This window comes from Xenopus laevis, chromosome 6L (assembly GCF_017654675.1).
Source record: "Xenopus laevis strain J_2021 chromosome 6L, Xenopus_laevis_v10.1, whole genome shotgun sequence".
Taxonomy (NCBI): domain Eukaryota; kingdom Metazoa; phylum Chordata; class Amphibia; order Anura; family Pipidae; genus Xenopus; species Xenopus laevis.
The window spans coordinates 145,994,211-146,016,972 of NC_054381.1; the positions used below are offsets into that span (position 1 = coordinate 145,994,211).

At 33.6% G+C, this 22,762-nt stretch overlaps 1 protein-coding gene across 1 annotated transcript in view; it reads right to left on the reverse strand.

Moving 5' to 3' along the window:
• LOC108718600 (CUB and sushi domain-containing protein 3) overlaps positions 1–22,762 on the reverse strand; it is a 696,593-nt gene that overhangs the window by 284,616 nt on the left and 389,215 nt on the right. The window contains exons 12-15 of the mRNA XM_041566615.1: positions 22,226–22,329; positions 20,950–21,062; positions 16,594–16,776; positions 15,791–16,117 (exon numbers count right to left, since the gene is read on the reverse strand). Coding sequence (XP_041422549.1) covers positions 15,791–16,117; positions 16,594–16,776; positions 20,950–21,062; positions 22,226–22,329 — 727 coding nt within the window. The remainder of the gene's footprint in view (positions 1–15,790; positions 16,118–16,593; positions 16,777–20,949; positions 21,063–22,225; positions 22,330–22,762) is intronic.

Genomic DNA, 22,762 nt, shown 5'->3' on the forward strand with positions numbered 1-22,762 from the left:
GCATCATTCAGATGCACAAATTAAAGAGTGTCAGGAATCTCGTGCCCAATTGTAAGTTGCAGGAACAGGGCTGGCCTATACCCCCTGATGCTACTCTCTGAAAAGAGTTCCAACTTTTTATTTGGTGCTTGGTTCAGAGCACAGCTTCCTCAAGTGTTTGGTAAGTGAGCACTCAGAGGCACTTTATCATTTGCACCCTGGAGATCTGTAAATTACCTGCCCCTATATATCAGCCCCATATCAAATTTTTTTTGATGGACATTTGACATTTTTGAATGTGAGATTCATCACAGCTCGATCATGGAAATTCCTAAGTTCTAATTCAAATAACGCTACCTAAAACCTGCTGAGTTCATTTACAAATCAATGGCAGAGGTCAGTTAAACAATTGGAATATGTTAATTGCCTTCATGACATTCAAGTTTTTTTTAATTGATTTAAATTATATTTGAATTTTCAGGTCAGACTATTCAATCGAATATTAGACAAACAAATTATTTCTTAAATAACCTCCCATTCCAGTTGTGAGTATATTCAAATTTAAGTCAATAGAGTTGTTTTGCTCCAATAAGGATAAATGATATCTTAGTTGGGATCAGGTGCAATCAACTGTTTAAGTATTACAGAGAAAAAGGAAATTATTTCAAAAGATTGGAATTATTTGATAAAATAGTCAATGGAAGATGGATTTCTGTAATTCAGAGCTTTCTGGATACTGGGTTTCCAGATAAGGGATACCACACATTTACAGAGAAATAGAACCCATGATTAGATGATTACAATGGGTTGAAATCTAAATCAACAACAGTGTTTTCCTTATGGAAGCACTTACAACTTTATTTTTCAAATAAACCTATTAATGTGTATTGTTCTATCATTATTATCACAGACATTGTAAAATGTGTAAAAAAAAACATGATTTTACATTCCAAAGGTACTTCCTAATATTACCTGAGATTATATTATATAAAAGTATCCTTTCAGTGAGGTAAATTATACAATATAGTACTAAAGTATTTAAAGGGGATATATGCTGTTAATATGTTTAAAAGACCCCGCAATCAATAACAATATTTAGCCAGAAAAAAAATTTGTTCTGGATCAGAATTCCAGTTAAGATGTTGAATTATTGATTGCAAACCTTTTTGTATGTGTGATGTCATTTCTCAACTATGTATATCCATCAGACCACTACCCAAAAACGACTAGATTGACATTGACAGCTTCACCTTTGTCATTGTGACATACATTCTTTGGATTCAAATGCACTAATCAAAAGCAATTAAAAATAACACAGATCATTTCAATTAATTAGTAACATGAGCTATAGTAAGTTTGGTTCATTCTATTATGGACTTAGCACAGAGTATTACAAAACTACTTTACTGTGTGATATAACTCATAATCACAGTATCAAATTGTGTTGATTGTCAAATTAAGAATGAATTAATAATGAATGCAAAATAAAATAAAAATATAAAAGATGTGGCAAAACTAGCTAAGAGCTTGAACTTATTTGTGAACTGACCATAAATGTAACAAAACATTTCCAAGATGTTAACAGATCTGTCAACAAAAATTCTAATCAAATGTGATTGAATTTGATTCAAATTTTCAGCTCTATCCTATTCACCCATTTTTTTAAAAAATAGATTTTTTAAAATAAATTATGATTGGTCTTTTTTGTTTTGAATTTCGATTTTATGGGAGTTTCAAACTCCCATAAACTCGAAATTGGACCCTGTTTGATAGACCTTAATTTTCATTCATTCATTTTCATTTCATTTTCAGTAATCTCATGTGTATTGTTTATTGTTAGTTGTATTTATAATTTATTGAATTTGCACTCCCTTGAGATTTTGTTCTTTATTTATATGCTGGTATATGTTAGAGTGATGTGCGTGCCAGCCTGATACTCGAGGGACCCGTGGGTCAGGCGAGTTTGGGCCAACCTCGCATCCCACTTTCCGGTCTTACAAATGGCAGTTTCTGACTTCTGGGTGAACTTTTATAGACGAGTGCCTGCTCGCCTGCCCCTTTTGTGACATCATTGGTGGGGATGGTCAGCACAGTTCTATAAAAGAAACCCAGAAGTTGGGCTTGGGCGGGCATGGGTAGAGGGATGATTTTTGCCCAAAAACCTCCAAAAACGTCAGGGTTTGGCACGAGACCCAGCGCAAATCAATAAAATCAATGTGACTTCTCCAATTGACTTATATGCAACCTTGACAGGTTTGAGATGCTGGGATTTGAAATTCAGAGTTTTCCAGCCTCGGGGTTTGATAAATTCAGAACAATTTATGAATATTTAAAAGCCCAATTTTATTTTTAAAAAATCACAAATTTTTCGTGATTTTTGCATTCGGGGCTTAGTAAATAACCCCCTAAGTGTTCTTTCAATAATATATGATTTATTAATGATTAATAGTGTTGGGTGAATTTGACCCATTTCACTTTGCCAAAAATTCACGAAACGGCAAAAATTCGCCGAAATGCATTGAAGTCAATTGTGGCAAAATTTTCCACTCACTAGAGTCGGTGCAAAACCTGGCAAAAATTTTCCCACATCACTAATGGTTAAATATTTTACACTTTCATATTTTTCAAAGTAAAGTAAATATATGTGCACCATACTAGTTAAAAATCCAAATATAGGTATACACAGGGGCAATTTCACTAACTTCCGAAAATTTGCCAGCGACGACTTCGCTCACATCGCAGACTAGATTCACCAGAACAATGCTAATTCACTAAAATCCGAACTTGCGTCCAGGGCACCGAACACTGGCGAAGTTATGCTAGTGTTACTGCGCCAAGCAAAGCAAAGTTGCGTTAGCATTGGCTAATTTGCATACGGCGGGAAGTTAAAATTGAATGGACGTAGATGTTGCAGCAAATACATTACACTACACAAGTTCAGGGAACCTTAATAAAATAAAATAAAGTTGTTATATTGCCCTACACATCAGCCCAGTGTATAGTTTATGTGCCATATGTTAGGAAATGTAGGGGGGGGAAGCTGGTTACCCCAAAAAAATTTACGCTTGTGTTTTTTGGGACTTAGAAAAATGTTCAACTATTTTTTGAGGAAGTCCTATCTACTCTATACTCATATATGAGTGAGTGGTATTATGTATATGAGTGAGTGGGATAACATATATGACTGGGGTTATATGTATGAGTGAATGGGATTACACATATGTGTGGGAGTATACATGTGAATAAATGGGATTACATGTATGAGTGGGATTATACTCACTGATTCATACATTTATAATCCTACTCATACATGTAATCCCACTCACTCATACAAGTATAATACCACTCACTCACATGTAATCCCATTCACTTATTGCACATATCTTCCCAACCCAAGCCACAACATTTGTACTGCATATACCCCCTCCATCTGACAGCCACATCACATTTTCCTAAAACAAATAGTAGCTTTCATCCGGTGGCCATTTTTCCTTTGACATATCATCAGTAACAGAGAGACATGTATGCTGTAAAGTTCATACAATGCAGAATGCAGGTTTACACAGGCACAACATACTTTCATAAAAAATTCTGCTGGGATTGAGCACTGAGCTCAGAAAAGGTGGTTAGGAGAATAAATATAGGATCAGGCAGCTAGAGCAGAGTTTCTATTGGAACCAGCAGTGCTATCTCTTCATTGGCTGTTAGACTGGAGGGTGTTTTTAGTAATCTGTTCTGAGAAGAACTGAGTATGCTCATGAGCCAACAGCCAAAGCAAATTCCTGAGGGAGGGGACCGAGTAGGTTAGAGGAGTAGAATGATTAAGGGGATGCTGCAGTCTTACTGTTAACCTTTTAACAACCAGAGTGGCAGTTATCTAAAGATTTCAAAGAGGCCGTTCATTGATTCAATTTGTATGGGGGGGGTTTACATGTCCTTTAAAGGGAAAAATATAGATAAAAATTAAGTTACCCCTTAACCACAATATAATTTTGCCTTCCCATTGACTACAATGCATTTTGGCAAAACGTTGTGGTTTCAGGAAATTTGTCACAGTTTAGCAACTTTTATATAAATCAAAATGGTGTGCATTTCCTCAGCACTAGTAAACATCACTACAGGAAACAAAACTGTAAGAAGACTTTGCATAATTATATTGCAAAGTGTAAAAACAGGCAAAAAGCACCATATTTTTTCCTACCACAACCCCTAGGACTTGAGCTGGCACTATTAGATGCTTTCCGTTCTACCTTTGGCAAACAAATTCAACCCAGATTGCATTATATGCTGTAAAGTGCAACTTGCCTTAACATATCATATCAGAGATTTGCATATTGGAAAACCATGCATCAACCTAGTTAAATATAATTTATGAAACCTGAGTAATAAAAATGAGCATCAAGCTTACCAATGGTTCAAGGCTGCTTTAAGAGTAGACACAGGTGCTTACTGTATGACACTCTAAGAGGGGGGTTATTATTATTAATTCAAATATTTGCCACAATTTTTGGCTAAAACTCTTGAATTCAAAAACTCAAATGTAAAACATTGACATCTAAAAGCTGATAAGTTGATGTAGAAGTCAATAAGAGCAGTCTATGGTAAATTTAAAGTGTTTTTTCGATAAAAGTGTTACACATTTTACAACCAATTGAAAACAATAAACTGATTGAATTTTTTTTTGGCTAAAACTCTTGAATTCAAAAACTCAAATGTAAAACATTGACATCTAAAAGCTGATAAGCTGATTTAGAAGTCAATAAGAGCAGTCTATGGTAAATTTAAAGTGTTTTTTCGATAAAAGTGTTACACATTTTACAACCAATTGAAAACAATAAACTGATTACAAATTCAAGGTATTCCATTTTTATTCAGTGTAATTTTTATATTCAGATCTTTTAATAAATAAGCACACATTCCAGTTTGATAAAAATTCAAGTTATTTGAAGTAGAATAAAACATTAGACAAGATAGAATTTTCATAAAAAGATCTAATGCTGTGGTGGTAATTATCTTGAGAGCATAAAATGGGCTTTTTAGCACATTACATCTTTAATTTGGCTCAGCGGGAGTGCAATTGACCTTAGACATGCAAAAAAAAAAAAAAAGTAATTATTCTTATGGGACTATTGATCTGTATTTGACACAGGCCTTGTGGACATCCATGCCCTTATTTAGTAACCCACAAAATTGTGTCTAGCTGTGCTACCTATCAAAATGATTAATATTGTTGATACAAGCCATGTTATGTTTCAAGTGGCTTATTCTTAAGGTGAAAGGTCATTTTAGACCTGAACAGCAGGGGGAAAAAGTGGGAGCCTAAGCACAATTGTTGGATTATCTCCCATTAATATGCCTACATTACATTTCCTTTGTCAGTATACCCTCTTTTCCTGTTTGTCTCTCTTCATCTATTACTCTTTTTCTACCTGTATCAGCACTTAGTTCATACACTCATTTTTCAAAGTTGACATGAGGAGAGGGAATCATTCATGCATTACATTTTTTTTTAAATCCAGCAGTTTCTCTGTGTCCAACATAGTCATTTTGAGCATATGTCCTTCTGTTTGGTTAAAGAAAATACTTAAAGATGACAGAAAGAGTTAAGTTAAAGCTTGAGTTGGTAAATGCTACTTTTCACAGCAATAATCTCAATCAACAGCTTCAGGCTATAAGAATGATATTTTCAATATATGCAGAAGTGTTTGATATCCACCTTTTACCCTTGCTCCCTCCCACTCTTTATGTTACAGTCAACTTCCTAATATAACATTTTTCTAGAGCAGCTTAGAAATATGCAGTAAAGACATTATAAATTAAATATTTAAATAACATTCATTATTAAACAAACATATTGTAGATTACTACAGGCTGCAAACAACACCAAATCGATCCCTGGACCTCTCCCATTGACTTAAACATCAATTTGGCAGGTTTTAGGTGGTGAATACTCAAATTCGAGTTCTTAAAGCATCAGAGTATGATAAATATTGAAATTCAAATTAAATTATTTTTTAAAAAAACTTTGAATAACTCCCTAGTTGAATTTGACAGTTTTGAGCATAAAAAAACTTGAAAATTCAAAATTTCAATTCGACCTTTGACAAATTTGCCCCTTAGATTTTTATTTACTAAAATATATATATATATATATATATATATATATATATATATATATTTTTTTTTTTTTTCATCAATTAAATAACTCGAAAAAAAAGTTGGATAGGGAAAACCCCAAATTGTATGAATTTTTCAGATTTGATGCCGAATCACTCAATTTTTTTAGGTTATCTCCTGAAACTCCCAATTTTTTCAGATTATTGGACGAAACTCAGTGCAAATCACAATATCTTCAAATTTTAAAAGGGACATCTGCCATTTACTTCTATTTACTTCTATATGATCTCAACAGATTTGAGATTTTTGGGTTTGGACTTTTTGAAGCTTCTGTGTATAAATCTTGAAAAAAAATTCGAAAAAGTTTCTTTCCTCTAAAAATGTGAGTTTTTTCACAAAAAATCATCGACCAGAAAAAATTTAGGTTTAGTTAATAACCCCTTTAAAATGTGGAGATCCTTATCAGGAAACCAACAGCATTCTGGATAACATGACCCATACTATATTACATAACTAATTCCTTCTTTTTTATATATATATATATATATATATATATATATATATATATATATATATATATATATATATATATATATATTTTACTGAGTTTGAGTAAACGTCTTTCAGTATGCAGATATAATTAATTTTATTAATCTTAGCCTGACTATTTGAATGATTTTGCTACATATACATTATTAAACACTAGAGAACTGTATACCATAGCACAACATAGACTTAGTCCCAAAATTCCACTTTTTTATCGTTAGAAAGAATAACAAATCAGTCTTGATGGTATTAGTGGAACAAATTACTCTATCCTTTAAATAATGTAGCCTAATGATTGCTAAAGAGAAGATTACATCTGACAAACAGTAGACTTAATTACATTTTAATATATTCACTTACTTACACTAATTAAAGAAAGCCTAATTAAGAAATATAATAGAATAATTCAGTAAATTTATAATGGATTTTATTAGATGTTACCCTTGTAAGACTAACCCATACATATCTTATGGGCAGATTTAACAATTGTTGATTTGAAAATCAAATTTCAAAATCAAACTTTTGAGTTTTTTTATGGTCAAAACTGTCAACTTCTACTAGAGAATTGTTAAAATTCGATTTGAGTTTTTTTAAAAACCCAAATTCGATTTTTCAAGATTTATCATACTCTGGCCCTTTAAGAACTCAAATTTGATTATATGCCACCTCAAACCTGCCAAATTGCTGTTTTAATCAATGGGATATGTCCTGGGATCAATTTGGCGTTGTTTGCAGCCATTTTGACATTCAAGTTTTTTTCAGAGAAAAAACTCGAATCAAGTTTTTAAAACTTGAAACAAATTCGATTCAAATTTGATTCGAGTTTTCAGGTCGATCCTATACACACGAGTTTTGAAAATTATATTTTTTAAATAAATTTAGCTTGGTCGAATTTTCGTGTTAATCGGAGTTTATGAGAGTTTTGAAAAAACTCCCATGAATTTGAAATTTGACCCTTGATAAGTCTGCCCCTTAATGTTTAGAAGAATAGATGATAAAATATAATGATTAATTGTTTTATAGCACCTCAAAGTGGAACCAAATCTGCTACATGTGGGAGCATTATTCTCATTATTTTAAAAATGTGGTTTAGCAAATAAACAAATCACGGGGATATATCAATTGGCTGACAAAGGGACTTTATAGTAATGACCTACTATAAGTTTGGGTTAGACATAACACAATGCATAAGACAAGTTATCTGCTAAATTGAAACCTCTTAAATTCTTTTTATTGTCCCGAACAATATTGTTCCTTTAAGAGTTAGCTATGCTTATCATATTTTCCCTACTTAAATTTAAATTCAGAGATTAATATTCCAGCATACATTCAGGATCACTGTATAAAGCAAAAATGATCACTGAACTGATAAGTTTCTAGTACTTATTGATTCATAAAATGGCAGGTGTGTGATTTGTTTCAACATTGTCATTGTAAATCCTTTAGCTGAAGAGATATGGGAAAGAATTCTTATGTGAAAGTATGATCAATCTTTCATAGTGCTATTCATCAGTAAAAGGGTTATTTATTTAGGTTTAAGTTGAGTTTTTCATGAAAATTCAAGTTTTCAAATAGATTTTTTAGGTTAAAATAGTTCATTAGAGGTATAAAAAACTCTTACATTCAACCTTTTTATAAACAGCCCCCTAAATCTATATTAATAAATTCAATTAAGAATACCACTGATATGGCACTATGGTGCCACTGGTTTGCCAATCACATTTGCAAAGAGTAATATGGAGAAGACTGTAACTAATGCACCATGTTTAATGGAAGAATTTGCATGGGGGCTGAGCAACATCTAGCTGGGGAATGTTGGCCTATTTATGCTCCACATGAATACAGTTAAGGAAAAAGTTCTTCACTCCACCTTTAACCATAATTACTATTATATAAGTTTGAACATAATAGAGGGGTTGACCAAACTGGATGAATTCTTTAATGCCAAACAATGAATAGTAAAAAACAATGAATAGTAAAATCCATTCTATGCAAAGAAATCAAAATGTTGTGTAACTTACCAATGACAGGGACAAAAGCTGTGTAGGCTAACAATAGCAAATTCAGAAAGACAGATGGGTACTGGATCAGATACAGTTACAGCTCATTTTTTTTACATTATTAATAGGGAATCAAAATGGTAATTAGGGAATTTATATGGATATAATGTTTTATGGGTTCTATAAACTTCCTGAGAAATGTTGAAGTGTTGTAAAGAACCACCCTCTAGTGTCTTTCTCTGCCTAGGCTTTAAAGGCCACTAACAACTATCTGCAAAAACCTGTTTGCTTATTGATTCAGTGGACCATACTTTGGTAAAAAAGCTTCATCCATAATAGTGTAATACAATATACCAAGGATGCCTAGACTCTTGTAATCCAGTGTGATAAATCCAGTGTGAAGTGGAGAGTACTGAGTTTACAGGCACAATACATCCTTATTCTTTCCATCTGTCAAAGGCTCACTAGCATCCCTTAACTTGCTAACTTGTTGTGTTGAGTTGAGTGTAAGATAGGGAATGACTTTATGCATTCCTCTGCCTGCCCCTCATGAATATAAAGCTATCTGGGCAGCAAACTGGAAATGAGGTTCAATGTTGATAAATGCAAGGTTATGCACTTTGGCAAAAATAATATAAATGCAAGTTATACACTAAATGGCTGTGTGTTGGGAGTTTCCTTAAATGAAAAGGATCTAGGGGTCTTTGTAGATAACACGTTGTCTAATTCTGGGCAGTGTCATTCTGTGGCTACTAAAGCAAATAAAGTTCTGTCTTGCATAAAAAAGGGCATTAACTCAAGAGGTGAAAACATAATTATGCCACTTTATAGGTCCATGGTGAGGCCTCATCTGGAGTATGCAGTGCAGTTTTGGACTCCAGTCCTTAAGAGGGATATAAATGAGCTGGAGAGAGTGCAGAGATGTGCAACTAAATTTGTTAGAGGGATGGAAGACTTAAATTATGTGGGTAGACTGTCAAGGTTGGGGTTGTTTTCTCTGGAAAAAAGGCGCTTGCGAGGGAACATGATTACACTTTACAAGTACATAAGAGGACATTATAGACGAATAGCAGGGGACCTTTTTACCCATAAAGTGGATCACCGTACCAGAGGCCACCCCTTTAGACTAGAAGAAAAGAACTTTCATTTGAAGCAACTTAGGGGGTTCTTCACAGTCAGGACAGTGAGGTTGTGGAATGCACTGCCGGGTGATGTTGTGATGCTGATTCAGTTAATGACTATAAGAATGGCTTGGATGATTTTTTGGACAGACATAATATCAAAGGCTATTGTGATACTAAGCTCTATAGTTAGTATAGGTATGGGTATATAGAATTTAATTAAAAGTAGGGAGGGGTATGTGTATGGATGCTGGGTTTTCATTTGGAGGGGTTGAACTTGATAGACTTTGTCTTTTTTCAACCCAATTTAACTATGTAACTATGTAAAATTACAACAGTGCTGGATTCATAAGGGACCAAAACGAAAGGAGAGATTGCACTTCAGAATATAAAAAAAAAACAAGAAGTTATATTAATTAATAAGAATGATAAGCAAAAAGAAACCGAATGATTTTCAACCCAATGCTTTTCAACACATGGGGGCCTTGTCAGGGGCACATTATATATGCATGTACACATTTATATATGCATGTACCCCTGATTAAGACCCCCTTGAATCCATAATAAATCAATTATACGCTTTATTAATAAGATGAAAAAAATCTCCTTATCAATGGCCCATATGTAACCTACTTCCCTGGAACTAGCCAGACAATTAAGAAACCACCCACCCCTACCCCCAATACTTAGCTACCAACAAATTAAATGCAATGCTGTGAGGAAAGGTACAATGAAGCATTACTTAAATGAATGAAGCATTGCTTACAGAAATGAGTTATCATCATAAGAGCCTCATCAAATGAATTAAGGGGCAGATTTATCAGTGGTCGAGGGAAATTTTCGAATGAAGAAAATTCGAATTTCGAGCTATTTTAAGGAGCATATTTATCAAGGGTCGAATTTTCGAATTTGAAAAACATTGAAATTTGACTTCAAAAAGACCAACCGAAATTATGCTTTTTTTGGCGGAATAGGTCAATTTTTGATCAAATAGGTTCATATTTGGCTGAATATGAATCATACGAATTGAAGTAATAGCACATTTCATCGAATTTGAATCAAAGTTCTCCCCAAAAACCTGATTTTTGATTTTTGAATTAGATTTTTCAAAGTCCACCAATTGACTCCAAATAGGTTCTAGGAGGTCCCCCATAGCCTAAAACAGCAATTCAGCAGGTTTAAGATGGCGAGTTGAATTTTTAAAGAGACAGTACATGATAAATTTTCAATTTTTTTTTCAAATTCAAGTCAAAGTACACAAAAATAGCTCAAAATTTAAATTTTTTTTAATTTAAAAATTCACCTTGACCTTTGATAAATCTGTCCTTTAGTGTACTTCGACTAGGGAATAGTCTAAATTCAATTCGAATTTGAAAAAAATTAAAAAAAACTCAAATATCGAAATATCTCTTTAAAAATCCGACTACGACCATTCGACCATTTGGAGTCAATTGGTGGACTTTGAAAAATCGAAGTTTTTTTGGGGGGAAACTTCTAACCTAATTCGATTGAATGCGCTATTCCTTTGATTCGTGCGAATACAGACCTATTCGATTGAAAACTGACCTATTTGACCAAAAAAACTTTGACTTAATTTCGGTTGGTCTTTTTGAATTTCCAAGTTTTTATAATTCAAAATTTGACCCTTGATAAATATGCCCCTAAATGTCGAGTAATCACTATCAAGGGTGTGGCTGTTGTTGTTTGCCTATACGCCTTGGACAGTGTATCAGAGCTGCTATTTTAAGTGCTGACAAATATCAGACCTACAGTACAATTCGAGTTTCCTACCCAAATCCTATTTATATTCATAGGAAGGAAGGAAAGATGTTACAATGGTTTTCATTCTCCCTCATTTTTCATTGTATAGCGTATGTGCATTACAAAACTGTTGCCTTCTCCTGTGCAAGTCTTTATTACAAATGATCTGCGAATGAAAAGCCCCAATAAAGCCTGAAATGCCTTGAGCAAAGTTTTTAACTTCTGTCATTTCAAACTCAATTTGTAGTGAAATAAGCAAAGCATTCTATGTGTCACATAGGGTTTAAGTCAATGCTGCTTGTGCTAGTAGCGACTCATATGGGTAGTTCAGCTGTTTTCTCTTTCATTTAATCTTCATTATTCTATTTGTTTTGCTTTAGGACAACAAGCCTAAACCAACCAATTCACTAATAAATTACATGAGGTTGTAGTTATACAACTTCAGCACAAGTAACATTTTCATTTACATGTCACATACAGTACATCAAACAATTTATAGCATTAGTAGGTTAAAAAAAAAAAAAAAAAAATATACAGGAATCAACGATGTCATGAGTAGAATACAAATTCCATGGACACATTTTCTGTTTAAATCAGATTTTCAAGTGGGTGGTAGAAGAGCAGAGTAACAGAAGAAGGGTCAATGTGCAGAGCATTAGAAAACACACAGGACTTTAGGAATTCAAAACATTCCCCAGCTAAGTACTAGACACTGATGACATGATTACACATACTTTTCAAAAATTATAACACAGTCAACTGCCACATGCAATAGCATCAGCTATAAAAATGTCAGATTCATATATTCAGCTTGCATTAACCCTGATTATACTACATCAAACCTTACTTTATGTTTCTTATGCACTTTTGTTGTTGTTTCTTTAATAAGTAACTGTTTTCTTGGGTGCTTTGAAACTGCCCATTCTACATTTGTTTACCTTTCTAATCTCTCCTGCTCCTCTATTAAATTCTTTCAAGGCCTCTACCTGTTACAGGGCAGTAAACAATAAAATGCCTGGCCATTCCAGATAAAGGATGATGGATCTTGTGCTGATTATTGCTGTCCTGTCCATGGGGAAGCTCTATCATAAAACATGGCTAAACTGCTGTTTTTTGGCAGGTGGAAATTAGGTACAGGTAATTACCAGGAAACAAGATAGGGCACTCTGTGGAAGTAAAACAAATGACTAGATCTTACTGAAAAAAATCCATACTTTTACACACTGATTTTACGCGTTCAGTATTATTTAGGTTTTACTGACCAACAGAATAGGGCTTATTTCCTAAATAAGTGTCAATTTCAAAATTTTGCATAATTAGCCACATTTTCCACACAGTCCAAATACAGGATTTCAGCAAATCTGTGTCTGAAAGTTTTCTAGGTGCCCTGTAATGATTTTGTTGAAATTAAAATATAATTAAGATTATACTTAATGTACAATGAAGACAGTTTAAAGACAGAAATAGGGGCTAGATTTAACTCAAGCATGTTAGGTGAACCTCCGTTAAATGAGAACATTTAACATTGTAAAAGAAAACCCCACTGGCAAAACAGTGGTTTTATGTACCAAACTGACGTGGCATATGTCACAGCCAATTTAATCTTAATGCTATACAATTACACTTTGAGAACTTATTAGTGACAGTATTATCCACTAGTGTCATATTGAAACGACTCAAAATGTATATTGTTATTAATTACATGAACCCGGTCTTGGCAGAAACAATTACTCATTTAGTAACAGCAATAACAGCAGACATGTAATTTGAATATTATCGTTTAGATGGCATTTAAACATTGCACATTCAGCTCTATCAAAAATTGAAAGCATGGATCTGTTTCAAAGTACAAATGAATAATTTGAATGCTGTACTGAATATTTTTGACACTCCTTAAAATACAGTACTCTTATAAAATTATCACATTGTGAAGTATGTTCACTAGATTCTAATTTGATTTTACTGGCCAAAATATAATCCAAGCTATCTAGTACCTTTCGAATTTCAGCTGTATCAACAAGCCATTACGCAATATGCAAAACAGATTTACTAAGGTTCGAATAGTAAATTCCAATTTGAATTCTCAAGTTTGGTCAAAAGTTTTTATCAAAACTCTGAGACCTACCCTGGAAGTAACTCGACTTCAATAGGTCGCCACCTAAAACCTGCCTAATTCATGAAGAAGTCAATGGTAGAGGTCCTTGGAACCATTTGAAGAGGTTAACAGCCTGTTTGATATTCAAGTTTTCTCTGAGGGTTTTGGCCTAAAACTCAAATTGATAACTCAATTTGATTGATTTGATTAATTCGAGTGTTCAGGTTGTGGTACTCTAACTCACAGAATTGAGATGTTGCCATTCAAGTTTTTTCTTAAATAAGATACCATTTGAGTTTTGAGGTCATTCGAATTCATGCGAGATAAAAAAAAAAACTCTAACATTCGACATTTGATGAATGAGACCCTCAATGTAAATCTGAAAACTTTAAATGAAAGGGTAGCTTCTGTAGAATCCCTTTATCTATGTAGCTTTACTGTATTACTTGATGTATTAACATAGAAGAGTATGATTTGGTCCAAAAACATAGATATACCGATGATTCCTATAACGGTTGGCACCCAGAATCTAGAACCAATACCAAGCACCCTTGTCTCGGCTCGTGCTTCTGCCTGTAGCAGCCGCCTTTGGCCTCGGGAGGAGCCCTCAGCTACTCAGATGCCACCAGGTCTTAAAACGAGAGGTGCAAGGCAAAAGGTTCTAAACAAGCGAAGGGAAAATACTGTAAGCTAAGTCTTTTGGGCATAGTCAGGAAAGGCCGGGTCGAGGCAGGCAGAGAATAAGCGAAAGTCAGGCAGGCAAGGATCAAACCAGGAGACCAATCAGAAGGGATTTAGCAGAAGAGGTAGTCGGTATACAGACAAGGGTCAGGATCCAAAGAATAGTCAAAAGCCTTACTAAATCCTTACTAAATATTTTGTAGTTATGTTTTCATTCCAAAGGTTTATTTTAAAGGGGTTGGTCACCTTTCTTCACTGCTACCCAAAAAACAAAAGATTATAGTCCCCTAAGAATTATAATCTATTTTTTATAATAAGGAGTTTGCGCACAAAGCAATTGAAGCAGCTGTAGCCCTCAGTAGCGATGATGAAATTTTACTGAAGGGAGGGGGGAGGACTCTGGAGCCGTGTCAGTGAACCCTTCTAAAAGAGACAGTGTGAGAAGATTTGTCTTTCGGCTTAGTTAACTATGTAATGGTTCATTTTTGATAATTAATGTATATTGGTAAAAAGAATAATATATGCCCATGAATTAATTGACTAACTTTATTCTGAAGGTGAACCACCCCTTTAAGAATGGCCCTCTGTTACTAAGTTTCTAAGAAGTTATAGTTACAGTATGGTAACTCTCACTTATAATACATAGGTGATAGAGAGAATAAGGGGTCAGAACACGCACACCAGTGCATTTGCCATACCACTGATCACGTTTTGGAAGTATTCCCCTTGCTTTGCCAGGGATTCCAACCCACAGGAAAGCCATTGCACAAATGTTGGGGCACTTCTGAATTCTAATCTTTGCTGTATATGCGGGTGCATTTTTCACACAGGAAAAGCCTATGTAACTCTGTATGATTGCTACTAATTATAATGATAAACCACTTTTTTTTTCATCTTGAATTTTTCCAAAAGAATGCAGCTGGAAAAAAAAAAATACCAATAGATAAAAAATTAAAAAACAAAAACAGACAATTAGGGCAAAGTTTTATGAACACAAGTTCAATTTGACATTTTGTTTGGGATTCACTATGGTTTTTATCCACAATACAAAAGTAAATTATAAAAAAAAGGGTGAGATGAGGAAAATGCCTATTTGCTCTTATAGATATAACTAGAAGCTTCAAGGTCAAATAAAGTGGGATTCAAGAGACACCTGTTTGCTGTTCTATATTTTGTTGTAACTATGGCTAAATGGTTGATACAGCAATGTTAACTTAAATCTGCAACTTTGTTTTAATCTTAGGGGAATGCACAGCAAAGGGGACAACCTCCAAAGGATTCCTAAACAAAAAAAGTCAGACAGCTACTGTCCTAATGAGTCATATAATTAAAAAATTTTAAGCTGCAAATTTACAGGCTTGCTTTGAAAAAAGCCATCTCTTGTCCTGGAAGAAGTACAACTCATCCTCTTCTAAGAGTATGAGGTTCTGTAGAAACTGGAAAGATGAAGTTAAATAATTCTACAACAGACAATTAAAATGTGAACTTACTGCTATATGTGATGTTGAATCCTCTTCCAGACATAGAATGATCTGCTTGAAATTCCAACCTTAATATGTGATTGTTGCTGGTAAGGTGAGATGGAACCTCTGCTCCTGTAAACGTTCCCAATAATGGGGAGTCCAAAGAATCACCATCTTTAATAGCTAGAAAATCAAACTGTGTTTCTAAGTCAAAATCATTAAAGGAGAGGTGAATCCTACTGCCTGGATCTGATATTATTGTCCAGATGCAGTTTAAATTATTGCCATATCCATCTGGGTAATCAGGAGAAAGGACAGTTCCCATTGGAGCAGTGAAATTTGACAAGCAAGGAACTGAAATGAGAAAAATAAAAATGAGTAAATTGAAAGATGTTTAGGAAGATTTCTGCATTGGTTATTGCAAGGTTTACATAGAAAAGAGTTTATTATTTTCCAATTACAATTCTTCAACTGAAGTGACAATAAATCCCTGATCAGATTCCAAATATAAATTACATATATATATATATATATATATATATATATATATATATATATATATACATACATATTACAACCACTTCTTGTAATTTTTTTTTGTTCTAAAACCTTCATTTTTCGAGCATTTAATTACAATAAAAAATATAAGGACTTTAAATACTGTAATACATATAGATTTGGTTTTTGTGTCATAATTTGCATACTGAAATTTTCAACAACCTTTTTGGTTGTTTAACAGCAATAATCAATAATCAACAAAACACGTTTCATATAGTTTGTCCACAAAGAAACCATATGTAATATGATATTTTATTAAACCGTGCACTTACATATGCAGATTGGTATATTTGCTGACCATTGGTTGTTTTCCTTACAAACAATCGATTTCTGGCCAATTAATTCAAATCCAAACTGGCATTCAAATCTCAGAACATCTCCATTAGAAAATCCATCTCCTTCTCTAATACCGTATAATGGAGTTCCTGGGTCACCACAACTTTCTTTCTCAATTTCTGCAAAGTAAAGAACACCACAGAGTAACTGACTGAGAATAAAATTTCTCTGGAACATGGTAAAAAAATTGTCCCTTCTACTGTCCTTCTACTGCTAAAACATTACGGCAAGTGTTTATCTTATCCAGGATAAACTACTTGCATCTGTATTTTTCACCAAATACCCAAACACTTGCAAGATCTTGTCATATTCAGTTGTGTAATATTGCCTACATACGACCATATCTCAGTTGAGACTCAACCAAATCAGCTGCTCCCATATACATATCCATTCACTAGCTACCAATTTTCTCTAGACTCAAATTCAAACTACTCACACTTACATTCAAGGCCTTTAACAATGAAGCCTCTCCCTATATTTCAACTCTTATCTCAAAAATTCACTACTTCCCGAAACCTTGACTCTGGTTCTGACCTTCACCACACTTCTCCTCTCATTACTTCAGTCCATTCTTGTCTACAAGACTTCTCTTGGGCTTCTGCTTTTCACTGTAACTCTCTGCCTTGAGCTGTCAGCCTTTCTCCTTCTTTCCAAACTTTCAAACGCTCCTTAAAGACCCAAACATTTAGGGAAGCTTATTCAGTGTATCTCAATTAATCAGTCATTGCTGTACCATACATTACAAATTTGTTTCTAAAATCCTGATGTCTTAAGTGTACCCTTACCTTTACTTGGTAAACTCTCACAAGTAGGGCCCTCTAATCCTATTGTACTCTTTAAACTCTTGTTTTTATTCATAATTTATTCCAGTCTGTTATAAACTAAAGTAATGCACTGTGTAACTGTGTTGGTGCTAAAAAAAGTGTCTAGCTTTTACAAATTTGAACAATGTAATCAATGATTACTTTATATGATTTGGAGTTGGGTTGCCCCTTTAATACAAAGGTGAAACAAAGCAAGAATAATTCAGTTTTTTCTAAATCAGTAACTTTTCAGTATATAGCCCTTTTATGCATCATTGCATTTTTGCAAACTTTTTAGGGTTTCATTGCCCTAAAAAGTCCCGACTAAAGTACAACTTGATTTGCAAGTTAAAATGTATTTTATTTAACACATTTGTATTGTGAACACATTTACTTTTGTTAAGGACATGCATCCCTCTAGGGACTGTATTTAATTTATACCCTCTCAAATAACATTTTGCTTTATATTCATCTTCAGCAAAGCAGTGGGAGCATATTTAAGCAGTGCTTATTATCCAAAGAGCAACAATAAAATGATATAACCACCCAAGTATGAAAGCACTGATACTGCTTGATAATTAACAATAGATTTATTATTTGCAAGCATACATAATTAATCATAAGAGATTAGTTATTATTGTTGGAAATGCAATTTGCCTCATTAAATTTGTACTTAAAGAATCCAAATGTTCTTCTTTCTGCATAATGAGACCCTTCTTTATTCTTCTGAAAACAGAAAATACGTTTGACACTAATGTGGGGAACACCCATAAGACATAGTTATTCCCATGCCTGTGACAGTCAGATTGTTCTTTTATGCACTGTTAAAATATTCACATTTTTCACTATAGCACAAATATGTCCCTATTTTGTACAATGAGCTGGTTTGGGGTTTTCTCTTCTATATTCCATAAGGATACAATTGTTACATAAAGCATACACTTTCTTGAGAGTTCATGCAGCCATAACCATAACAGGATTTATTTGTATACTTTGCATTGATTAAAGTGATGTGGCCTGCTTATGTTTAAAAGGCCACTATACCTTTTAACTTTTTTACACAATATGTTTTGTTAAGGGGGAACATATATGCTATATAGATTTGTGGAATTTGTATGAATAGATTATGAGAAAGCCTAGGAAACAGTGACATGCTATTTCCACAGCCTGCTACAGTCTGCCCCACATACCTTTTTTTGTAATGGGGTTATAACATAAAGGAGATATGCTGGAGTTTACAAATGATGTGGCTTGGGTGGTGAAGATATGCCCAACTTGTCCTTTAAAGGAATTGTTCAGTATAAAAATAAAAACTGGGTAAATAGTTATATAGTTCAATATAGTTAGTTAGACAAAAATGTTATGTATAAAGGCTGGAGTGACTGTATGTCTAACATAACAGCCAGCACCTTACTTCCTGCTTAAGAGCTGTCTTGGTTTCCACTGATTGGATACCAGACAGTAACCAATTAGTGACTTGAAGGGGGGCCACATGGGTCATGGTTATTTGCTTTTGAATCTGACCTACATGCTGAGGATCAAAAGCAAACTCACTGAACAGTTATGTGCCATGTGCCCTCTCTTCAAGTCATTGACTAACTCAGAGTTAGAGAGCTGAAAAGCAGCAAGTTGGACTCTGGCTACTATGTTAGATATCCGTTCACTCACTCCAGCCATTATAGATTACATTTTTGACTAACTAACTATATAAGAAACATTTTATATTTTGCACAACTTTTATATTTCAAAACACTGCGTATCTTGACAGCGCTATATAAATAAATGATGATGATGATGATGATATTAAAAAAGTTTTTATTTTTACCCTGTATTTTTCCTTTAAGGAAATAAACAAAATAGAATATAATTATAGGTAGGTCTTGTGTGGTCCACAACATAACCTAAAATGAGGGAAAGTTTTGATTTAATTATATACAGTGGCGTAACTATCCATGGCCGAGCCCAGATGCAGGATATGCACCCAGGAGCCTGCTATGCCTTCTAGTGCCACTAGTGAACTCCCTGATGCGCACATTAAAATGGTCCCCTGCCAGCCATGATAAGCTTCATCACAGCTCCAACATGCCCTGCTGCTATCGCTGATTTATATATATATATATATATATATACAGTATATATATATCTATATATATATAAATATATATATATATATATATATATATATACATATATATATATATATATATAAACATACATCTTTCTTAAACATCTGGGTACCCTGGGTATCATACTTTACATCCCAATAGTAATATACCTTTTTTTCATGTGATAAGTTATAAGCGATCATATCACATTGTTGACACTACCTCTACTAATTTTGGTTTAATATTGTTAATTGAAATTACATGGTTGAGAATTCAGTTTAATTAAAGATTTATAAACTGCACGGCAATGTGTAACTTTAATATGACAAAATATGCATGTATTGTACTTTTTGATGAAAAATAAAAGTTGAAATACAAAAAAAACCTGACACATGGCTGGCAGTGTTAAGGGCACAATTAAAAGTTAAAAAATATTTCTTTCTGTCCTTCCAATTTGCAATGGGGGTATACCCATTGATGCCCCTTTTCATGGTGAAGCTAGCAAAATAAGAATATATTGGTCAAATAAGACTATGGTAATTTTCATTATATGGAGCTCTATGAATTTCTGCATAATTCTCTGGCATATGGATTTCTGCATAATAAATCCCATACCTATATTTTAAATTCTTGGATTGACTAGAAATGGCTTACAATCCATCACTTGTAAAACAAATAACAAAATCTTCTTTTGAGAAAAAATCCCAGTTAATGTGATCATATTCATGCAGTGTGTGTCAAAAAAGCAATAACCCTTGTTTTGCCCTGGTTTATGGAGGTCCCTTGATAAATTTTCATGGGAATAAAATAGTTTTCGAACCTTTTAAGAAAGAATATAGAATAAGTGCCCTAAAGTAGTCATCATTCAGTCTGCACATTCATAAGCACAGCAATTTCCAAAATAAAATGTCATGAATTATGGACCACAAAGATAAACAATATTTTACTAAAACTGAAATTGAAAAAGATTATATATGAATGTATCACATAGTTATGTAAAGTAGTTTAAAGTTGTCAAATATTTAGTAAATAAAGCCACCATGCCCTTACAAGGAAGTCGAGTTTGAGTTTTTTCAATATTCAAGAAAAAATGTGGTAGAAAAAAAAGCAAATATATATTTTAATGTAAAAAATAGAGACACAGATGAAGGTTATAATGGTTATCTCATGCAATGAATTATTTAGTAAAGTGGGCAAAAGGGTTGTTTCTAGTGGTAAGTGAATTTGTCTCATTTTGCCTAAAAATTTGAAAAACATTTTTTTGATCACAGAAAAGAAAATAGATATATGATAAATGGTGCATATCGTCTGACATATAAAAAAATGTATAATGGAAAATAAATAAAACATAGTGCTATCAGCTAGCAATATATAATGGTCTTACCTTTGTAGTTAACTTTAAAGCCAATGGATCCAATGCTTTCATCTGTCTGGAGATGTAACCACATTTGGTTACTCATGCTAACAATTAAATCTGGTACGAAGCTTCCAGTTAACCTAAAGTTTAGTAAAAAGTCAATTGATATACCCAAACTCCTTCTGCATTAAATATTTGGTAACAGTTAATGAAACCTTAAAGGGAAACAATCATGAACAATTTTTTTTAAAATATTCATTTGATATCATTGAAAAACATTCCATACTATTTTTAAAATAAGATGGTTTATTTTAACATTGTAATTTATTTGCATAATGTTGTTAAAGGGAAAAGACTAATAATGTATAAGAGTAAAATGCCTATTCAAACTAATAAAATGCCTACATGTAGAGCTTAAACTTCCTGAGAGACAGTTAGTGAAGAGTAAAGGTGCCCATACATGGAGAGATCCGCTCGTTTAGCGATGTCGCCAAACGAACGGATCTCCCTCCGATATGCCCAACTTGAGGTGGGCAATATCGGGCTGATCCGATCGTGGGCCCTAGGGCCCAACGATCGGATCCTAGCAAACGCAAACGGGTGGTCAGATCGCGGGACCGCATCAACGAACAGATGCGGCCGCGATCCGACGGGATTTTTAATCCCATCCGATCGAGATCTGGCCGACTTTTGGCCAGATCTTGACCGGGGAAGCCCGTCGGGGGCCCCCATACACGGGCCAATAAGCTGCCGACTCGGTCTGTTGGCAGCTTTTATCGGCCCGTGTATGGCCACCTTAACTTGATTTAGAGTTCTGTGACAATACAATTTTTTAAACCCAGGCCCCCTATCCACAATCCAATCTGCTACCCATAGCAGTTGTAGCAGTATAAAAATCCATTAAAATGTTTAAAGGAATAAAACTTATAGATAGCTATAGATCCCATAACCTGACCCACTGCCAGCAAACCCACAGATTTGTCAAAATGCATCTACTGTATACTTGCATCCAAAAGTCCTACCTGCAACAATCAGGATACCCACTTTTTTTATGGATAGCCTGTGGATACCCAACACATTGTAAGACTCTAAATTGATTAGTTCACAATCAATTCAGAATTTTCTGTCACATAAGTATTTATATTATCTGAAAAGTATGAACAGAATTACTTTATTATTTAAATGCAATGTTAAATGAACTATATGAATCAAAATTAGTTTTCTTCCTAAACTTTATTTATGGTTAACATGCATTATGTTATCATCTATTATCAGAATTTGTTTTATGTGTAAGAAAACTTACTCTTGCAAAACTGTTTTTGGAGCTCCAACTTCTCCTCCATCACCAATTGTTAGTGTATCATATCCAATTTCAAGATCAAATTCTTCAAAATTTATTTGAATTACCTAAATATAATAAAATACCATTATTAAGAAAATCATATCTGATGTTGACAAAGCTTTACATGCTGTAAGTTTACTTGGTTTAAAATAGAATTGTAATTAAAAACGCAAGTTTAGACTGTTTTTGAAGTAAAATAACTATTGTTTTTATATTCTTTTGGATAGACAAACTCTTATATTTTTCATATATCTCTAGGTAATCGTTCATTATATGAGTAACCTTTTGGTATTTAGAAAATAATACTTTTGCTAGGAGAGTTTTAAACTTAGTAACCTTGTATGCAAGTGACCATAAGCTTCTTGTAAATAAGAATAGCACTAACTGAGTCTGAATTCTAAATGAGTCAAATGTAAATGCTACATATTGGAATAGCTGTGCTTTATTGTGAAGCCATATACATGCATACATACATACATATAGTACTTTTATATTGTA